This window comes from Notothenia coriiceps, unplaced genomic scaffold (assembly GCF_000735185.1).
Source record: "Notothenia coriiceps isolate Sejong01 unplaced genomic scaffold, NC01 NC01_scaffold00000339, whole genome shotgun sequence".
NCBI classification, from domain to species: domain Eukaryota; kingdom Metazoa; phylum Chordata; class Actinopteri; order Perciformes; family Nototheniidae; genus Notothenia; species Notothenia coriiceps.
In genome coordinates this window covers 1,595,771-1,616,323 of record NW_011333040.1, presented here as the reverse complement: position 1 = coordinate 1,616,323, position 20,553 = coordinate 1,595,771, and the positions used below count along the sequence as shown (strand labels likewise).

The 20,553-nt window shown below is 40.5% G+C and overlaps 2 protein-coding genes across 4 annotated transcripts in view; one reads left to right on the top strand and one right to left on the bottom strand.

Moving 5' to 3' along the window:
• ccdc51 (coiled-coil domain containing 51) overlaps positions 1-18,888 on the bottom strand; it is a 72,239-nt gene extending 53,351 nt beyond the window's left edge. For both annotated transcript variants that reach the window (XR_797972.1, XM_010767350.1), the window contains exons 1-2: positions 18,717-18,888; positions 18,329-18,535 (exon numbers count right to left, since the gene is read on the bottom strand). Coding sequence is in view for 1 of the 2 variants with exons in the window: in XM_010767350.1 (XP_010765652.1) it covers positions 18,329-18,535; positions 18,717-18,866 (357 nt within the window). In the remaining variant the exon portion in view is untranslated. The remainder of the gene's footprint in view (positions 1-18,328; positions 18,536-18,716) is intronic.
• The window catches only part of tma7 (translation machinery associated 7 homolog), a 38,460-nt gene that overhangs the window by 4,320 nt on the left and 13,587 nt on the right, over positions 1-20,553 (top strand). The gene's annotated exons all lie outside the window — the stretch shown is intronic.

Here is a 20,553-nt window from a genome sequence, read left to right as displayed (position 1 = left end):
GTGGACTACAAGTGTTCAGTGCTGCGCGGGGGCGCAGGGGGATTACCCAATAGCGATAGCCTTAGAGGGCTGCGCCATTTACTCATAGAAGCTGGGGTTACAGTAGGTAACCTCAGTTCTTTCGCTTCTCGTCTGATGAAAGGACCAGGATCAAGGATCAAGTTCAAGATTTGATCAAGTTGGATCAAGTTAGCTACCTAGCTAGTAGCTAGCACGTTAGTTAGCATTACAGCCTTGTCATTTTTATTAGCCTTAACATGAAGTAACATTAAGTAACCCAACATGTTAAACAGTAAGAGTAGTAGTCATATTTCGTGAACCCTTTGAAGAGTACTGTCACACCGGGGGGATCATTCTATAATACACAATTTAAGCCCGGGGGAGAAATGCTAACGCTACATTAGCATCTGCGATCTTTTCTACTTCACGCTATCTGCACAAATGGTTGACATTAAACATTAAAAAGACCAGGCAGTTCAGAGAGAATCAAAGGAAGGCAGGCGGGCAGGCAGCTTTGCATGACATTCTTCTGGACGTGTTTCATTGTGGTGATAGTGAGGGTAGTCAATCCTTTTGTTGACAAGACAGTAGTGACGGCCATCTTGGTGACGTGTGTTGTTCTGCTGGACCGGAGATGTAGTTCATTCAGCGTTTCACACAAACAAATGTGTTACTTCACAGTTTTACGACACATTTTAATTTTTTTGACTTGCAAAATTATCTTTTAAATTGACAAACTGTGTAATTCGTGGCACAATTCAAAAGGGATCGAAAGATAATCTTTCTCTCTCCATTGACTTCAATACATAATTTTTGCGAAAGAAGGTCCAATGGAGCTCCCCCGGAAGGGGAGGGACTTCGCCACTATATATTTAAAAGAAAACACATTTGAAGATTATGCAATGAATACTAATGAGTATGATTGTGAAGTGGGACTTAATTCGATAAATGAATAAAAGAACTCATCTTCATGAAACATGATTTGAGGGTGTGTAAAGTCTCCTCTAATGTTTCCTTTTTGTGATTGTTGTTGTTGTTGTTGTTGCCCAGCAGCAGGTGGCAGTCAAACTGTTAAATAAATGGGAGCCTGCAGGTCACATTTAAAGACAGCACAATGGAAGAGAAGGAAACAATTACATTCTTCATGATAAATGAGTTAGATGTTTTTCAGCCAATTGAATATTTACATGAGAAAGTTTTTGTGCTTGAATAGAACAAAATAGATGTATTTGCAGATCACACAGACATATACAGGGTCAACAGGCTTTCAGCTATTATTGTTGTGTTTTGGAAACCAAATCAGGCTACTGCATTTGAAAGTCCTTCTTGTAAGAATTAAGGAAATAAAAGGAAATTCATCTATTAATTTGATGTTAGGATTAACTCTAATACGGCTAATGTACAAGAAGAAAATGATTGTACATACAAATATAGGAGGGATTTTTTCTTAGAACAAATGTATGCCAAAACTTTGACCTGTTCTACCTTGGAAAGCTAGTCCCCCTGAGGTTATTAGATTGTTCTTCTTAAACCTTTTTTAGGAAGAACAATTGCAACTTTATTATTTTAAAGGTATACAGAAAAAGAAAAAAAACGTCCACACATACCCAAAATATTGTGTATTTGGGGATGTTCAGCTTTTCTATACGTATGTGGTATTATTTCTCAAATATGTATTTGGTGTGTTTCTCTTTTGTAAATTAGAACACCTTTATAATCTTTTTTATGTCAATGCACTTTGTTAAAACAAGTCTCAAAAAAGGGGTGCAGTGATAACTTGTTTTTGCAGGCCAAACCCAGAGGTTAGAATCGTCATGGTTCCCGCGACAAAAAGCAATCTTATTGGATTCCGTATTTGGAAGAAAATAAGCTTGGGCCAACGCACGTTTATGTTAACATGTTTTCTACAGCAGGATAATCGACCTGGAAAGGGTTATTAACGCCTTTGTTACCTCGAGGTTGGACTAAAGCAACGCTCTGTACCTGGGTATGGACCAGGCGTCAATTAAACGCCTGCAGCTAGTGCAGAACGCAGCTGCACGTCTACTCACTGGCCACAAAAAGCGTGACCACATCACCTCAATTCTGGCCTCACTGCACTGGCTTCCAATTCGGTTCGGAATTGATTTTAAACTCCTTTTATTTGTTTTTAAAGCACTAAATGGGCTGGCTCCTGTCTATATAGCTGAACTCCTCCAGCGCTACACCCCAGCCAGAACTTTAAGTTCTGCTGACCAGCTGCTGCTGATAGTGCCCAAGACCAGGCTCAAAACCCGAGGGCACCGAGCCTTCGCAGCAGCTGGCCCTAGGCTCTGGAACACTCTGCCCCTCTATGTGAGGTCGGCCCAGACCCTAGGGTTTTTTTAATCTGCTCTTAAAACACAATTCTTCTCCCTGGCCTTTTAGTCAGAGCGGAGCACGACTCCTGACTTTTCCCTGTGTTTTTTATATATCTGTTGTAATTTATTGTCTTTAATCGTGATTGTAGTAATGTGTTTTTATGTGATTGTAGTATTTATTACATGTACAGCACTCTGGCCTGACCAAAAATCGCTTTTAAATGTGCTTTATAAATAAACTTTGATTTTATTAACACACATCTTAGATTTTTTAACCATAAGTGCAACTGGCAGCAATAAGAAGCTAACGTATTGCTATAAACGAACTATATCAAAGTCACATGGCTGCGCTTCAGGGATTCATAAGTGGAGTTTTTACTTTTATTTTGTGTTGGAGAACAAAACGTGCAAATCTCTTCAGCTTGTGTTAACCACAGACCTTATTTCAGGCCTGTATAGCGCATTTTGAGGGAGGCAGAAAGTTTGATATAGTGTATTTCTGGTATATTCATTTTAATGTCACCTTATATAGAATGTGTGTTAAACTTGTGATTTCTGCATGGAGTGACTTCTGCCTAGCAGATACCAAGAGGAGGCCCCTGATGTCTCTCTGTTAATTATCAATAGTCCTTGCAATTGACCTTTCGCAAAGCCACGCCCCCCCTTGGTTACTGTTGCTAGTCCGACAAGCTGAGAGCCAGATGCGTTAAACAAAGCCATAATGGAGGGTCTCCGTAACGTCGGAGTCGCCTTAACAGACTCATTTTGGAGCAATAACGCAGCAATATCCTCCAGGTCCCGACAAAAGGGGCTACAATACGCTATGGAGGGTTATATCCACAGTATAAACATTAGAAAAGAGGGAGGCACAACATCAATAGAGGCACTTGCATACAGGTCGCAGTGCAAGAGTGAAAAACCACATGAGCTGTATGTCAAATTCGACGGAATTATTATTATTATTTTGGAATAAAACAATACAATAACAAGAGGCATTAAATGTTGTAGTTTGTCTAAAGTTAACTACCGTTTCCTTGGTGGCTTTCTGCATCCACCTTGTTGTTCCTTTGTGGGGGTCGGGGTGCCCACTTGTGCAGCAGGATTAGGGAAGTCGGCAGTAGGCTTTCCATTAACAAAATGCTACAAAGATTAAAGCAAAATATAAATGAATGATTGCCTGTTGGCTTTCTTGTTTGTACTTTTGACCACAGGTAGACTAATAACGGAGCTCAGCTGTTCAGACATTATTATGCATCAAGTGATATACATGGTCAAAACGACCTAGAAGCAAACAGCTNGTACTGTCACCGGTGTAATACACAATTTAAGCCCAGGGGAGAAATGCTAACGCTAACGCTAGCATCGGCGATCGCCGATCTTTTCTACTTCATGCTATCAGATAGCATGAAGTAGAAAAGATCGGCGATCGCCGATGCTAGCGTTAGCGTTAGCATTTCTCCCCTGGGCTTAAATTGTGTATTACACCGGTGACAGTACTCTTCAAAGGGTTCACGAAATATGACTACTACTCTTACTGTTTAACATGTTGGGTTACTTAATGTTACTTCATGTTAAGGCTAATAAAAATGACAAGGCTGTAATGCTAACTAACTTGCTAGCTACTAGCTAGTTAGCTAACTTGATCCAGCTACTCCTGATCCTTTCATCAGACGGGAAGCGAAAGAACGAGCAAGACCCATTGCTGGTATGATAACAACCTGGTACTAAGCACACAGGCATCTTGTTAAAGTTATCTTATTTTAGCTAATCCTAGCTATCTCTTAGTGGAGGAAAACAATGGTGACATCACTTACGCGACTCTGGGATTTGTAGTCTTTCTAGTTGAATATTTTTCATAGTCTTATATTTCAACAGTTTTACGACAAACTGTGACTTTTTTGACATGGAAATTATTTTTTAAGATTGACAAACATCATATGTGTAATTCATGGCACAATTAAAATGGGATGGAAAGATAAGTTTTCTCTCTTCATTGACTTCAATGCATAATTTTTCCGAAATAAGGTCCCATGGACCGGAAGCAGATGGGCGTGACTTCGCCACTCTATTGGCTACAGAGGTGGGAAGTTACTAAGTAATTAATGTACTCAAGTAATGTACTTAAGTACACGTTTGAGATACTTGTACTTTACTTGAGTATTTAAATTTGCTGCTACTTTATACTTCTACTCTACTACAATTCAGAGGTGAATGGTAAATTACTTGACAGATTTGGATTAATGATTTGAAATATAATCAACCCCTCTTGAGCCCCACGGACCCGTATCTGGGGCCGAAATCGCGTAATTTGCAGGAAACAACGTCTAAGGAACCTTCATATTTAATAAACTATGAATGTTTTATATCCATATAACGGAAAAAAACTAATTTAACTGATCTTTTTCATTTAAAATGCTAACAGTGACCCTCTGAATTAGCCCCGAGCGAAAAATGCTAACCTATTACTGCACTGAAAATCGCTCCTAGCACCCTCATTACTTATCCTAGCTGCACATCCAACACATTGTTTATGATCGTAAGGAGACACAGAATCTATTGGTATCGACCTCAACACTCAAAGATTACAAATTCGCGGAGAAAATAACAAAAACCTACATCAAAACATGTGGCGCTAGGTAGCCCAAAACGCTAACATGGCTTACCTTGGTCTTTTTCTGGTCAAAACTGGTCTTCAATGGCATTAAAACGATTAAAACGATGGTGTAGTTAATCCATACTGTAGGTTAATCCAATGTGTCTGTGTCCCCTTTGAAATGTTCTGATAATCCATAAGCAATAAAAACTGCTTTTCCGTTTCCAGAAATCAGAGCATTATATTCCTACGCTCTGCAACAAGATTGCATGTGCAGAGTCTATGGGACGATTTCCCTACGATTCTATTGGCTCTTACGGTCAGGAAGAGATGTCACATGTTAAAATCGAACAAGGGGGGCCAGAGCAGTGGCGGATTTAGGATTGTAGGAGATCCGGGGCTTAGCCCAGGAGTTGTTGGGGGGTGCAGGGGTAAAGTGCTATTTTTTTACAAGTGGGGGGTCGACCGGACATCCTTTAGAGGGGTCGTCGCCTCCTCTAGGGGGGTCCGGGGGCATGCTCCCCCGGGAATAAATATTGAAGTTAAAAGCATCAATCTGGTGCACTTTGAGAGCAACATTAACCCTACCTTAACACTAGAACCGCCAACGGGTCAATTTTACCCGCAGCTGTTTTTTGATTGTATGTAACTTTTTTTCCATAACATATTAAAGTCTCCCATTCCGTGACTTTTCCTGAAAGTGTGTTATATAGCACCCTCTGTTGTTAACAATTGTCAATAGGAAGTCAGATTGAAAAAAAATCGCCAAATAAATTGCCATTTATACCCATATCCGCCAGCGGGTAATATTTACNTTGGTGTCGATCCCCCGTCATACTCCAGCTCTGCCTCTAACATAGAGGGCGGAGTTGTCGGGTTCAGGAGTTCCTCAAAGTGTTCATTCCAACGCCCTAACACTCCATCAGTTGAGGTCAACAACGTCCCATCCTTACTGTACACAGCTTGGATGGTTCCCTGCTTCCCCCTCCTGAGGTGTCGGACAGTTTTTCAGAACAACTTTGGTGCCACCCGAAAGTCCTTTTCCATGTCTTCTCCGAACTTCTCCCACACCCGCTGCTTTGCCTCGGCCACGGCTGAGGCTGCTGCCCTTCGGGCCTGTCGGTACCTTGCAACTGCCTCGGGAGTCCCCCGGGATAACAAATCCCTGAAGGCCTCCTTCTTCAGTCGGACGGCTTCCCTGACCACCGGTGTATGAGGAACCGCAGTAGACAAAAAGCGTTGCTATAGCAACACGTCATGTTTACGCTGCATTTTCTATGAGGTAAATATTACCCGCTNGTACCCTGTATCAAGATTGATGCAAAACAAGTGATATTTGACCTTTTTAGGGAAAATCCACCCAAATGGCCCCAGAAGAGGTTTTTTTTGCTAAATCTGTCTAAAAAGGTCAAATATCACTTGTTTTGCATCAATCTTGATACAGGGTACTTATTATCTGTTGTACTTTGGATTCCTAAATCTTTTAGTCTACTAATCCATCATCCAAGCTTAGTTCTCACTATAAGTACCACATATGTTTTGGACGGACGCACTATAATTTACAGTTTTTTACCATGTTCAATCTGAATTTTCTTTAAAATAAAAAACATCTATATTGATTCTGACTTTTCTACATCCAGTTCACAGGTTTATCATTACTTTGAGAAAAAAGATTATTAAGTTAACCCTTTTAGAAGGGAAGATATGGTCATTTGTTCTGGGAATGTCATTTTCGAGCCTGAAACCTGAAAAACAGGCTTGGGGTCTAACAGGTTAAATCCGACTTTAGTTACACCTGGAGTAAATTCAAAAAGCTACCCTGCAGTATACAAAGTCATTACAACTAGCTGCACCTTTACCAGCTTTGAGAACACTGTAATATCATATATATTATTCTGAAAGGGATAAATCTGCACAATGACTGTTGGTACTTTAAGTATATTTTGATGCCAACACTGTTGTACTTTTATTTGAGTAAAATGTTGAATGCAGGAGTTTTACTTGTAACAGTTACTGCACTCTGGTACTTCTATTTTTACTCAAGTATAATATTTGATTACTTCTCCTACCTCTGATTGGCTGTTTAGGAGTTTCAAGAAATCAACAAAATAATTACTAATTAAATCTTTGGGCATCTTTGGAATTACTGAAAAGGAAGTATCAATCAGCTTTTTGTAGGAGTTTGTGTCTGCACACATGCTAATATAGATTTATACACAAGTGAATAACTGTGTGTATTTTCCCGAAGTTCAACAAGTGCTCCAGTCCCAGCTGTGTCCATGTTGCAGTTGTGTTTTTAGCTTCTTGCAGAGTTGTCTATTTACAGTGTCTTTTGTAAAAAACGATGCTCATGTTTCTTCCAATTGGTGAAGATGTTTCTTCATTTGCATGTGTTATGGCACATTTCTTTCTTTACTGTTTTAGAAACTGCAGCACGTTTCTCCTAATGGAAGTTTTTTGGGCCGATGTATCGTGTTTAGCCCTGTCAGTAAACCATATTTTAAGGAGTAATCATGTTGAATATCAATTTTAAATACAATTTAACAACCTCTGTATTCCTCCTTTTTTCTCCGAAGGTTCGCACATTATAGATTGAATACTTAATTTCACTATTACAGCAGTTTAGTGCAAACAAATGAAGATTAGGAAAGATAAAGGGCAACAGTAAAACAATTATTCAGTACTTAAATAATAATAACTATCACTAACATTTTGAGCAACATGTAATGCAAATTTGATACTGCAAATCCATAGCAAAGTAACGTTTTTTTAATCAACATACATTTGTGTTTTTCATGATGAGAATTGCACAAGTTATACAACCTGAGAAATTAAGATACAAAACAATTATCTTTCATATTTATTTACAAGATCCACAGGACACTTTTCTGCATAATGTCAAATATTTGATTAACAATTAAAACGTTTCCATCAACAAAGCAGCTTACATGTTTTGACCCTTCCACTTCTAAAATGAAAGCGAACACATCGCATCACACAATCATACTGATTCACAATCAACGTCATGACACTCGCAATATGTACAGCAAATATAAATCTATTATAAACATTATGTATTGCTAATAAAACCCATTTGAAATATAAAGAAAAATCAATCTTGAATTCCTGATCTATAGAAAAAAGTAATATAAGAATATAATATGATTTAAGTGGTATTAGGCACTGATAGGTAACACCTTTGGTAGTATAAGTAATGGCAGCATCACAGTTCTGCTCCGAGGCTTCAGAAACAGCCACTGACTTCCAGCTTAGCATTTCTACTTTTGAATACATTCTAGATGATTAGAATGTATTAAAAGATGATTTAATATCAGGAGAACATTTACATTATAATCTGATACTCCTGATACTGGTTGACAGATCAATTGGCAGAGCATATTGCAGCAGAAAGCATTTTCTCTTACTGTGTTGCCTCTAAAATACATTCTAGTTCACAGTTAATCAAAAGGTTTTCAATCACAACTGGATTTATTAGCTGACCTGATGTCAGGTCCTACAATCTATTGTATACAATCCATTACTTCTTTTTTGTTTATTTCCTTCTTCAAGGAAGTCATTTGTGAGTTTGTTTTGATTTGTTTGTCTGTTGATCAGCAGGAAGAAACCACTTGACTGATTGTCACAAAGCTTGGTGTAGCATCGGCCAAGGAAGAACCTGTTACATTTCTGAGCGGATCAGATTTGTTCTTACCAATGGAAATGACCTTGGCAGAGGTCAGCTCTCTCTCAGCTTTCTAGTTTATTTGAGTTCTACAGACCTAAAAAGTAATAAGCCTATAATAATCACATTTACATTCTTTTAAATTATGTATTGTATTGACCAGAAAAATCATGGAATATGTAAAGATTCAAATCAGTTTGAAAAAAGCTTTTAAGGTAACTGCAACAGATCACAGCTGCTTTTCATTTTCTTCGTACTACTGTAAACCCATTTCAAGGACACTTTTAAGGGCTATTTCGTACAGATAGGACCACCCTTGCCTATGTTCCAAATTAAGAAATAAAAAAAACAAGACATTTCATTACTCTCATGTTTCTCCTGTAAACATGTGTTAAAATATCAGACTTGATTGTGTCAGAACTAATAAGGGTTTAAGATGCAAAGGGTGCAGTTGAGAAACTCAAAATGGTCAACTTGTTTCCCGAACGACCAGAGTGGTGTTGTTGTGTCAGTGTGGCATAGCGGTACTGGCGCCTGCGACCATCTCTTTCTCACAGATGAACGGCCAGTACATGGTGCAGGGAGCGTCGTACCAGCTGCGGATCGCTACCCGTTCCATCACTTGTGTTTTCACAATGTAGCCACAGTCCTCGTTGATGTGGTTGTTGGGCTCGCCATCCTCCCAAAAACTAGTATGTAGAAAGAAAACAAGACAAAAAGCACTGTGGTCAACAATATGTTAAAAGGAATCCATAAACACAACCAGTTAAATGGCTCTGCTCTGACGCTACCATTGTATTTCTACGGAGAGAGCGGCAAACTCGATTGGATCAGAGGACAGCCATCTTTAGCGGCACAAGTTAGCAGGAAGGTAACCATAAAACAAAACCATCCAGCTGTTTTCATCGCAAGGCTCTGTGCACAACTTTACAGAATACATGAATGCAGCGGAAGTTGTTAAATTGCTGTTTAAAAGTCATTTGTCTTTTATAAAGCAACGTTGAAAGAAGAGATGTGGAGATGTGTAGCGCTTCATTGTTCCTGTCAGGCAGTGCCCATGAAGAAAAAAACACATAGTAATTCCACAGAATTTAACACAAATCTATCCAGAAAAGCTGTCAGCAGAAAAACATAAAAGCGGCAGACGCGGGAAAAGTGGCTCAAGATTGAAGGAAAAAGGTTATGTATTACACAGATTCCAGCCAGAAAAACACGAGAAAAAGAAACATCTCAGCAGGAAAGGAGGATGTTGAGGGATGCTAGGGGCCGAAAGAGGTATGATAAAAGGTTAGTCATTTTCAAAATGAGGAAGAGATGATTTCTCTTCCTCATTTTGAAAATGACTGAACATGTTTTTTAATAATCATCTGATTGATGATTATTAAAAAACATGCTGAGTTGGCACAAAAAAAGTCACAGAATATCAACACTGGTCCAAGACATAATAGAAGATTAAGATGGCTTTGCATTTTAAAGCAAAACGGTTTCCTTCCACGCTCTGACAGATTTGTTTTCCATTGAACAGTCAGAGGTCAGGGTCACATGCAGTGCAGCCCCCTGCAGCAGTTACATAACGCTCCTCAGAGCTGCTGTTTGCAGTCAGCAGGCGGACACGATCCTGTCTCCCTACAGCTGCTACCTCACTTCGGACATTAAGAACCTTTAAGACTGCATTGTTTCTGTACCATCTGTAACCTCTGCATCACACTGTTACATCTGAATTATGATGATTGTAGTCATTGCAGACCATTTACATGCACAAAAACGAACAAAACACAATACAGGAAAGAGAAAACCCCCAAAAGCATAATAGGGCCCCTTCAGAAAGAAAAAAGAAATACAAACCGACAATGACTAGGGTTGGCCCTATATTAAGAAAAGTTGTTTTCCAAACTTTTTTTGGAGTCCAGGAACTTTACTTCCTTTTTTAGAAAATGTCCTGACCCGAAGGGATGATTTTCCACTGAAACAAGAAAATATTCTACTTCCCCTTTCCTGTCCACAATAACAACCACAGTCACTGTGCAGCTTGCAGGCAACACAAACTACTCCAAAGTGCGTAGGCATGCGAGAGGTCAGTGCTCAGCAGAGGTCCAAAGGTCCGTTAATCTGATTGTGGTTGTTTGTCTTAGTTTGTGTGTATCACATACTGTGTGGATCCAGACGGAGAACTCAAAGGTTGGGCTCTGATCAACTGCTAATCATGCCTCCATGAGCCTAAATCTTCAACATGTGTCAAGGCTACATTCACATCCTGTCACATCTTTTATAACAACTCTTCAACTTTTCACTTTGAATTACGCTTTTGTGTATTTTGCACACTTAATTTGATATGTGTTTTATTTTTTACGTCATGCTTATTCAACTCCTTATGTCCCTCATACTATATTAAAGTATAGGCACTGACCAATTGTTTAATATATGATATCTGTATTCACAGCATGTACTTTGACTATTGTTTAGAAATCGACCAACAAGAAGGTTTAAAGATGTTTTGTTTTTTATTCAATGCGTAGCGATGTTTCCAGATGTTCGTGAAGGCTGAGTCTAGATTACAAGGGTTTCCAAACTACGGCCCGGGGCACAACTGCGACCCGCAACTAATTCTAAAAGTATAATGGAAGATGGCCCATACAAGAAACTTGTGCTTGTCTTATATTGTACTAGATATGTACAAAAATATTACACGGTAGTTAATAAAGACTACTTTTCAAATAAATTCAGTAAATCAAAGACAAAAAACATTTTCAAACAAATGTTAGTTGATAAAAAAAAGCTTAATAACTTATTTACATAACAAGCTTGAAATATATCCTCCATATTTCCCCTTATTATAAAAAATCTGAGGCTTCTGTTTTGAGGAATGGGCTGTCAACACTTTTTGTAAGAAATAAATAAAAACCGTCTGGAGAGCTGTGATTTAGGCTGTTTGTTTCTTTAAGCATATTCAAGTATCAATCATGCATTACCTACATTCGATTGATTTGACCAACTTATAACTTAATTTATGAGGAAATATACCTCACCTCGAGTCAGGGGCCCAGCCCTTGGTATATTTTTCTGTATGTGGCCCTCAGTGAAAAAAGTTTCGACACTCCTGGTCTAGAATTTAAAACCAGATAATTAACGGGAAAAAAACCAAGAACTCTGCATTGAATCTAATGGCGCATTTCCACTACAGCGGGGAGCTCGCTTTAAGCGTGCCCGGCTCGTTTTTGGTTGCATTTCCACCGGTTAGTAAAAACCATGAATTAATGCTTTGAGAAGTCTGCAGACATACGGCAGGCGAAAAACCTTTTTAAAATGCGTGTTTTCTGGAGATTGGCTAAGCTAACGTTGTATTTGCTCCGACCGTCCACACTCACAACAACGGCCTATACAGACATAAATAAACCAGCGACTGTATTCGCCATGACACAGACAATCTGTGGTTTGTACTTGTTTAACTTTTGTCTAGTTTCTGAACAGATATGAGGAGCTGTGTGCTTGAGTGCTAACAGCTAACGGCTTATGTTGTTTTTCAGTGGTTCTCATTGAAGATGACGTCACGGCTCCGCCTACACTGCGTTACTATAGATACTACCCCAGCTACTAAACTGTAATGGAAACGCAGCATAAAGTGAGCCAGTCCTAACAAGGCTTAACGAGGCCTAGCCATACTGAATGCCAGAAAATGAAAAAGAAAAAAATGAAAAAGGTTTTGACCTACCCTCCAACCAGCGGGGTGCCATCCGCCCATTTCCACGTATCCTCCGTGTGCTCGTCACTGATCCCAAACCAGAAGGCATTCCAATGACCTCTGGGAAGAAGATTCCACACAAACGTCTGAGAAGAAACACACACAAGGAGATGTTGAAATAGTTCCCACACCAAGGGTTCAGATGAGGTGCTGGTCCCTTCTTCAAGATCAACACTGTTTATATACGTACAATTATATTCAAGGAACACATTCCTTTATTGTGTTTCTATGTTAGAGAGACAACTCATCCATATCTTTAATATATCACCAGACAGGATGTTGATAGAGGAGGACGCCTAAATTGAATTAAATGATTGTGTTTTTTTAGACTTGTGATATTATAGTATATTTATATTTAACATATCCCAAAAGAGAAATGCTAAATACTTGCAAGAGCATCAAATGTGAATTTATATGCCCCCCTAAAAATATGAATGAAAATAGTCCCAAACAAATGTACTAAAGTTTTAGTAATTTAAGAAACCTTAAGAAAATAAAAAATACATAATATATTTGTGAAGAGTTTTAAATATTAACATTGTTGGAAACATCGAGCTTGGAGCTGAGAGCCACAGACAGAAAGTCTGAAAGTTCTTAGAGACCGGTTAACACATTGATGTTTTTTTGGGGGGATTTGTTGATTGTAAGATATGTATAGATTAACACGATCCTTTAACCTTCAATTCCATTGTGTTTTATCCCGTAAGCAAAATGTAATGGCCTTCCTCAGGACCCTTGGCAGTGTTGTGACCGTGCAGCTCTACCTGCTCCTCTGCTGTGTGGATGATGGCCAGGTGAGCTCCTTTGCTCTGGCAGAAGGACTGGCTCTCGGGCCAATCCCTTGTGGTTCTCGAGATGAAGTAACAGCTGCTGTTGAAGAGATGCCAGTCCACGGGGCAGACGAAAGGGGCCTTTGTTGTCGGTTGTATCACCTCAGGAGCTGATGAGAAAGAGAGAGATTAGGCATCAAGGAAGCAGAACAAATGCACACTTCTCTAATAGTAACTCGATAGAATGTGCCCAAGTTCTACAGGAATGAGACTTATTGATACCTATGGAGCCATACAGTATGAAGCACAGCGCAAGTTCTTTCAGGAAGACTGGGTATATATTCATTCCCCCCGCAGCTGTCGGCTCATCCCGGGTGTTCTCTTTAACCTATTGCATTTCACCTCAATCTCCAGCAGTGTTAGGGTCGTTAATAAAAAAAAAGAATGTATTACACATTACTCATTACTTTAAAAAAAAGTAATATATTACTTTATTTCTTTACTCTCTACATAAAGTTACATTACTCTTTACATTACTTTTGTGTTACTCAGCAACAGCCTATAGCTAAAACTTATAACGTAGGCCTACATGTGAAGACATAACACAAGTTAATAACGGTGAAAATTCTAGTTCGGAGTCAAAACTTTAAAATGGTTCTCCACTCTCCTGCAGTCAGCTGTGATTTCAGGTGTTCATGCTGCCGCCTCCACCTCATCCACCTCCTTTCATTGCATCCAGTGCCAGGAGAGCTAATCTAAAGACCTCATCACACCTCCTCTTCATCCTTTCTCCTCATCAAATCCAGATCTTCAACAAATTGCAATACCAAGTGTCTAGACCACGGGGTTCCTATATGCTCACGGCTGAATTTCCCCCTTTAGATATACAATTTTAGGATCGGGGTCTATGACTTTTAACATTTATCATATGTCGCATGTGTCAATAAATGTTCTTTAAACCAAATAATGAAGTCTTTCCTGATGGAACTACCTTTAGTGTACGTCTTGGTAGCCAGTTTGGCCAGCAGCTCGTCCTTCTCTTTCTGCAGCTGGTTTTTCTCCTGCTCCAGTTTGCTGATGGAGGCGGTGAGAGCCGACACGTTTGCGCCCTGCGTCTGCTTCTGCACCTCTGCGGTCGCCTCACCCCCGCCCTGCAGCTTGTTCTTATCTGTGGAACATATGGAATGATGGACTGCTGGTTCATACATATAGTTCATGTAATCAATTCACATTAAGGAAGGATTTTAGAAGAAAATTCACACCCAACAAGACTACGGTGCGCCACACGGATGTATTTTCCTAATTGGGGTGTTTAAGGCCAGCCATCAGGAATTATGGGTAGGTGGACAATCTTTTCTAAATATGGCCTTTATTCAACGTTCAAGAACACTGTCCAGATAAATGATTTCTACTGTACCAAAAGTGTAAAAAGTCAAAAACGATTGTAAATATATAATACCAGTAACAGTTAGTCCTTTTACTTTGTCAATGTCCTCTGAAAGCTATTGAAAAAACACACACTATTTCATTGATAAATGAGTGCATTTAAAAAAATTCTAATATTTGCTTTTATAAAAAATTATCTTGGCATTTGTAGTTTATATCAAAAGCTACTTGGAACTAGTATTAGGTTGTTTATGAGGATTACAATGACCTCTCTAATACATATTTTAAATTGCTGTGAAAACATCTCCTTCAATCAACAGCTGTATTGGTTTAAGTTTCTTGACAAAAAGCTTTATTTTTGCAAGATTGCAAGCATTGAATCCTATCTTGATGAAGTTATCTATTCTTAGCTATACTCTTTTTTACTAAATATAGATTGAAAGCATCATAGAGTATTTTAATCATATGCAACCTCCGTTAACGTCAGCTCTTTGGTCTGGTTTTTAGCGGGACTATGAAGCCGCAGGCAGCTAACACTAACTGAGTTATACTTTCCCTTAAACTTTCTACCTAATGGATGAGAAAAAATGAAGTTAAAGAGAAGATAAAATGTGTTTTCTTTATCCCCCGAGATGCGTTTTTCACCAAAAAGTCTTACATTTTAATTGTATATTCTTAGAAAATGTACTCTCAAATCGGGAAAATTATCCAAATAAAAAAGTAATCTGTGTATTTGACCTAGTATAAGTGTTTTAATGTATCTACAGCACTTGTATCACTTTGAAAATGTCCACTTCAGACTTCTTATCACTTCACCCTGAAGTCTCACTCTGGCTCAGCTGGCAGCAGTAAATCTAACGGGCTCTTTAAAGCAGCTCATCAGCCTTCTGACTATTTCAACATCACAAGCAAACACGCACACACGCTTTATTGTATGTGTAAAAACAAATCAGGGATACATTGGGCAAATTTTCCTGAAAAATCAATGTTGCAAGCCAAGGTCTAACCACTGGATCCTCTTTTATCTTTCCTGAAACTGTTCATTCTGCAATTTTTAACTCACTGCTTCTGCTTTTTTTTCATCACAAGCGTGTCACAAAATTGTATTTTGTATTATATCTTCCTGACTAGTATCCTGAAATGTTTGCTGGTGCTGTTAGATTGTCAACAGTTATCAAACAACTGTGTTGACAGTTCATGTGGTAGAAGTATAGGAGTATACCCTCAACATTATTACATTAAATAAATATGACGTTAATACAAAGGAACTATAATGCTGTTTCCTTGGTAAAAGGAATGCAGAAAAAGTGAAATATAATTTTGTTTTACTCATAGCTCTCAAATTAGTAAACAAACGTATTCTTGCTTACTAGATTAGCATGAATACTTACTAGTGTATAGAAATATGTGTAAATGATCATAGTTGAGAGATATAAAACACAACATAACATAAATATGAAACAAATATTTGTAGGCTTTGAACAGAAAAGGGATCACAAAACGATGTATGTTCTTTTCCTAACCAGCATTAAGATGGCATTTGTTACCACATAAAAACGTTTGCCTAAAGTTTTCAAACGTGCATCACTTTTTTTCTGTGTTCAATTAGCACTTGGATATCTTTAATGGCACATTACAGCTTCTAAATGTTGAAGTCTCCTCTGTGTTCAGCAAAAATCTCCACAGGGTTTCTTTCTAATGTATTGTTTTAACTTTAATACACACAGCAATAACATAAATAGTGTGTGTGTGTGTACTCACAGTGTGCCGTGACGGCTATGATGGAGATGAGTAGGACGGCACACAGCGTGGCCAGGCACATGCTGGCGAGGCGGTAGGGCACGGGGCCGCTCGGCCTGGTGAGTATTCTGACTGGGGACACTGGGTGAGCTGGGAAAACACATTGGGAAAAAAGAAAACAATAACTTTCCATTCATGTTAAGGATAGGGAGTTAAAGAGGTCACACTTTTACATTGCAGTAAATGGAGAGGAGGCAAGCCCTCCTTTCCCTGTTTCATAAATGATTTCAAGTCCTTTTTTCTGTCCCTTAGAAAAATACAATCTTGTAACCTGTCTATAAAGATTTACAATGATATTTCCAAATGGTTATTATTTTAAAGGTGACCTATCGTGCAAAATGCACTTTTGTACGTCTTTTATACATGAATATGTGTCCCCGGTGTTCCAGGGAACTCACGTGTCAGAAAACACAACCCTCTCTATTTTCCTCCATACCCAAATCTCTTAAAAAGGGGCTGCAATGGATCTGATACAGACTGATCCAGATTTGAACACTTCTATGACGTCACAGAAGTGGCGCTACGGCTATTGGGCCAACTCCACCAATCAGGAGGAGACAGCTACGGACATTGCCGTTCGAAAGCGCTGGAGACGCTGTAGTACATATGCCAGGCCTGTAGATGGTGCTGTTCTCACAGGATCAGCCCATGAAAAGACAGTGTGANGCGCGCGCCCCGCGGGGGGCCACCCCACCAAAAACCGCCCCCCTCTCAGGCTATATGGTCTCATCGTTTAGCGCCGCGCAGAGAAATGCTCGGCCCTTGTAAATGACAACCTATGTTTGCCTCCCTTGGTCCGTACCTCCTCCCCACCACGTCTCTGCACCCTGTTCACTCACACCGCCGCCCCGACCAAACCTCCTCAATCTTTACTGAGGTCAAGCAAAATGACGCAAAATTGTTAACGCGATTTCTCCACACGCCCCGCGCCTCCCCCGGGACGTCGCAGACCAACGAGCGTTTGTTAGCGTGTTTCGAAAGTCTGTGCGGGCCTTCAAGAAGTTGGGCGTAAACTAAGTACGGCCCTCACCATCTGCCGCCATCGTTTGCGTGAGTGTTCGCCAGGCCACTTGTGTGGAATATGAGGAAATGAACTGCGGTCTGGCTCTCCCAGCTTGCACGCGGTTTGATTGGCTGCGCTTGCACTGGCGGGATTTGCATAAACGGGATTTGATTGGCTGATGCCAAGCATCGAGCCTCAAAAGTTGAACATTGTTCAACTTTTGATGCCGATAGATGCTCGTGATGCTTGCAAAGCCATGCCATGCTCCCCACAATGCAGTGCGGCGAAGATTAAAAATCTTCTACGTCACCTCATTCAAGTGAATGGGCGAAGCGTTGAAAGCATTTTTCGATGCCTGTAGTGTAGACGGGCCGTTAGACTCAATCAGTCTTTAGATGTTTTCTCACATAAACTCAAGAGTAGGGGTATCAAACAGACCCGTAAGAGGGGGGGGGGAGTTTATGCTGAGTATCAGAAGAATTCAGATGCAGCTAAATGCTGCTGTGATTAAGACGATTATTTCTGAAACAGTATGGAGCTCAAATGCTTTTTCTCTCTCAGGTTTACCACAAGGTGAGTTCCTTTTTTTACTTCCTGCTTCTTCACACACATGCTCTGCAGTACAGGTTAGCTCTGAGTGTTAGCGAGGCATGCTAATGTAAACACAGACCATATTACGTCCTAAACACGTCTCATTGTTTCTGACATTTCAGATAGTACGTCATATCGGACGCAAATCTGGATCAGCTCCGTTTTTAGAGATGTGGGTACGGAGGAAAAGAGAGAGGGTTTTATTCCCCGACACACCGGGGACACATTGATGTATAAAAGACATCACAAAGTGCATTTTGCGATAGGAGACGTTTAAAGTAAGTGATTTTGTTTTTCATTAACTTGGAGTAATCACAGTGAGCAGGTCTTCCCTCCCTTGATATGTCCGGGCGTTAGCATCATAAAATAAACGGACCTTTACAACTTTTAATAAAAAGATATGAATAATAAATGTTGCTCCTCACCTGCAGGCGGACTCTGTTGACGTACGTTGACCCCATGACCCCGATCAGCGCTCCGAGCACCGACCCGATGATGGACCAGTTCTTGGTTCTCTCCGCTCTCGTTCTCTCCTTCTCGTGACTCGCCCGAACGCCCGCAGAGAACAAGGAGAACTTTTCCCGCTCCGACCCCTCTGCGTTCTCGTACGCCGTGCGGAGACGGCGCTCCTCCTATCGGGGAGAAGGGCACATTATTAACAAGCTCATGTTCAAGGACATTATTTATATACGTGTCCCTGGTGTGGACTCACAAAGTGTCAGAAAACAAAACCCTCTCTCTTTTGCTCCGTACCCACATCTCTAAAAACGGGGGAACGACGGAGCTGATCCAGAGTCAGCACGTTCAGCTCACCTGCAGCAGTCTGTGCTCCTGCGTGGCGAGCTCCAGGTAGTGAGCCTCTTCTCTGGAGACCCGGTCCAGGCGGTCTCGGACCTCTTTCAGACGGACCTGCAGAACCTCCAGGCTGCCGTGAGCCTCGCGCACCATCCCTCTGGACACCATGAACGCTGACTCCGCCTGGAACAAACACACGTGAGATTCAGAGACAGCTTCATCCGGCAGGCAATAAGACAAAAACAACTTCATAACATTCATCTGCTACTTAGTAATATCTATTATCTAATATATCATTCCAATAACTTGTAGATAGACTCGTACTGCACTATTCCACTTTTTTAAAAACTATTTTTCTTTTTGGATTACTTTTAATATAATATATTTAAATATTGTCTGCTTATCTGTATTATTGTGTTGCACTGTTGGAGAACCCTGTGACCTAAGATTTTCAACGACATAATTACTCTGTAGCTCTGTTAGTTTCACAATAAAGAACCTTGAACCTTGAACGTCGTCGTACACTCAGGACCTTTCTCAGTGTATCTGTAGGAGCTGTATTGTTCCTATGTCTAAATGCAGCATTAGTTTTATGTTGAGCGTTTGAACACTGCACGTCTGAAATGCAACCTCAATATGAAGGGATGCAGCGTGACAGCCAGAGTTCCCGTTAGCCGGTAATTACCGGACTATGACCGGTAAAATATGCTGAAGACCGGCAAATCTAAATCTCTCCGATCAATTTGTTTTAAAGCTCAATAAATAACAAAGAAGACCTTTGACCGGCACTTTTCTAATTTTGTCGGGAAGATTTCAACTTTAACGGACATTTTGACCGGCAAAAAAATATTCTAACGGGAACTCTGGTGACAGCATAGTTTGGAAACAAAACGAAGTGACTCAGAAGCCACAGCACCGGAGTCAGATCAGGGATTATTTGGATAAAACAGACTAAAGCACCACGATGCCATCATTTGTCCATAATAACTGTGAGAGACATTTGAATGAAGCTCATCTATTTATGTTGAGCTTTTCACAATTGTGTGTCGCAGTCCTATTACTCAGGGCTGGAGGTATTTCAGGTGTGTGTTTTCACCTGATTGAGAGCGTCTGACCCCAGAAGGTCATATGGTTTTTGCTTTAGCTCAAGTGTGAGTAACGCAATGTCTGTATGACCAGGCAGTGAGTTAACGTGTATTCATTCTGCAGCTGATAACGAGCCTACCCATTCATCGCTGAAAATAACAACCGCCAGATCCTCACCGGAGTTAAAACACCACAGCAGCTTTAGTTTGAGGCTAAAGCTCCTCCCTGTTTCACGTCTAAAGGCCCGGACACACCAGGCCGAAATCGTCCGTCGGTGTTAGTCGGACGACGAAGCGTGCCCTGTCGCCCAAACTCAGTTTGGTGTGTCCCGCACCGTCGGCCGTGACACGCCTTATTTGGCCTTTCATGGCCGACGCACGGCCGATTCAACATGTTGAATCGGCCGTGCGTCGGGTCGGGCAGTCGGGCCAAATAAATCACTGATTGGCTGTTCAGCTAGCGAATCAGTGCATGAGAAGCGAAACGGAAGTGAGGGACGTAAACAAACGCTTTAAGAAGGCACGAAGAATGTCCTCCACAAGCACCACTCCAATGGCTGATAGCTCCAGTACCGCACGAGACATGTTTTCGATGGACGAGAGTGAAAATGGAACACGCTATTTGTTGTTTGTATATATCACGCAGTCTGTTCTTCTTCTCTCTGTGTATCACTCAGTCTGTCTTCCGGTTATTGTCTCTTTTGAATGATGAGACGCGTACACATCTCACCCGTTATTGACGAGCGAATTGGTCGTCCACCGCCCGTCAC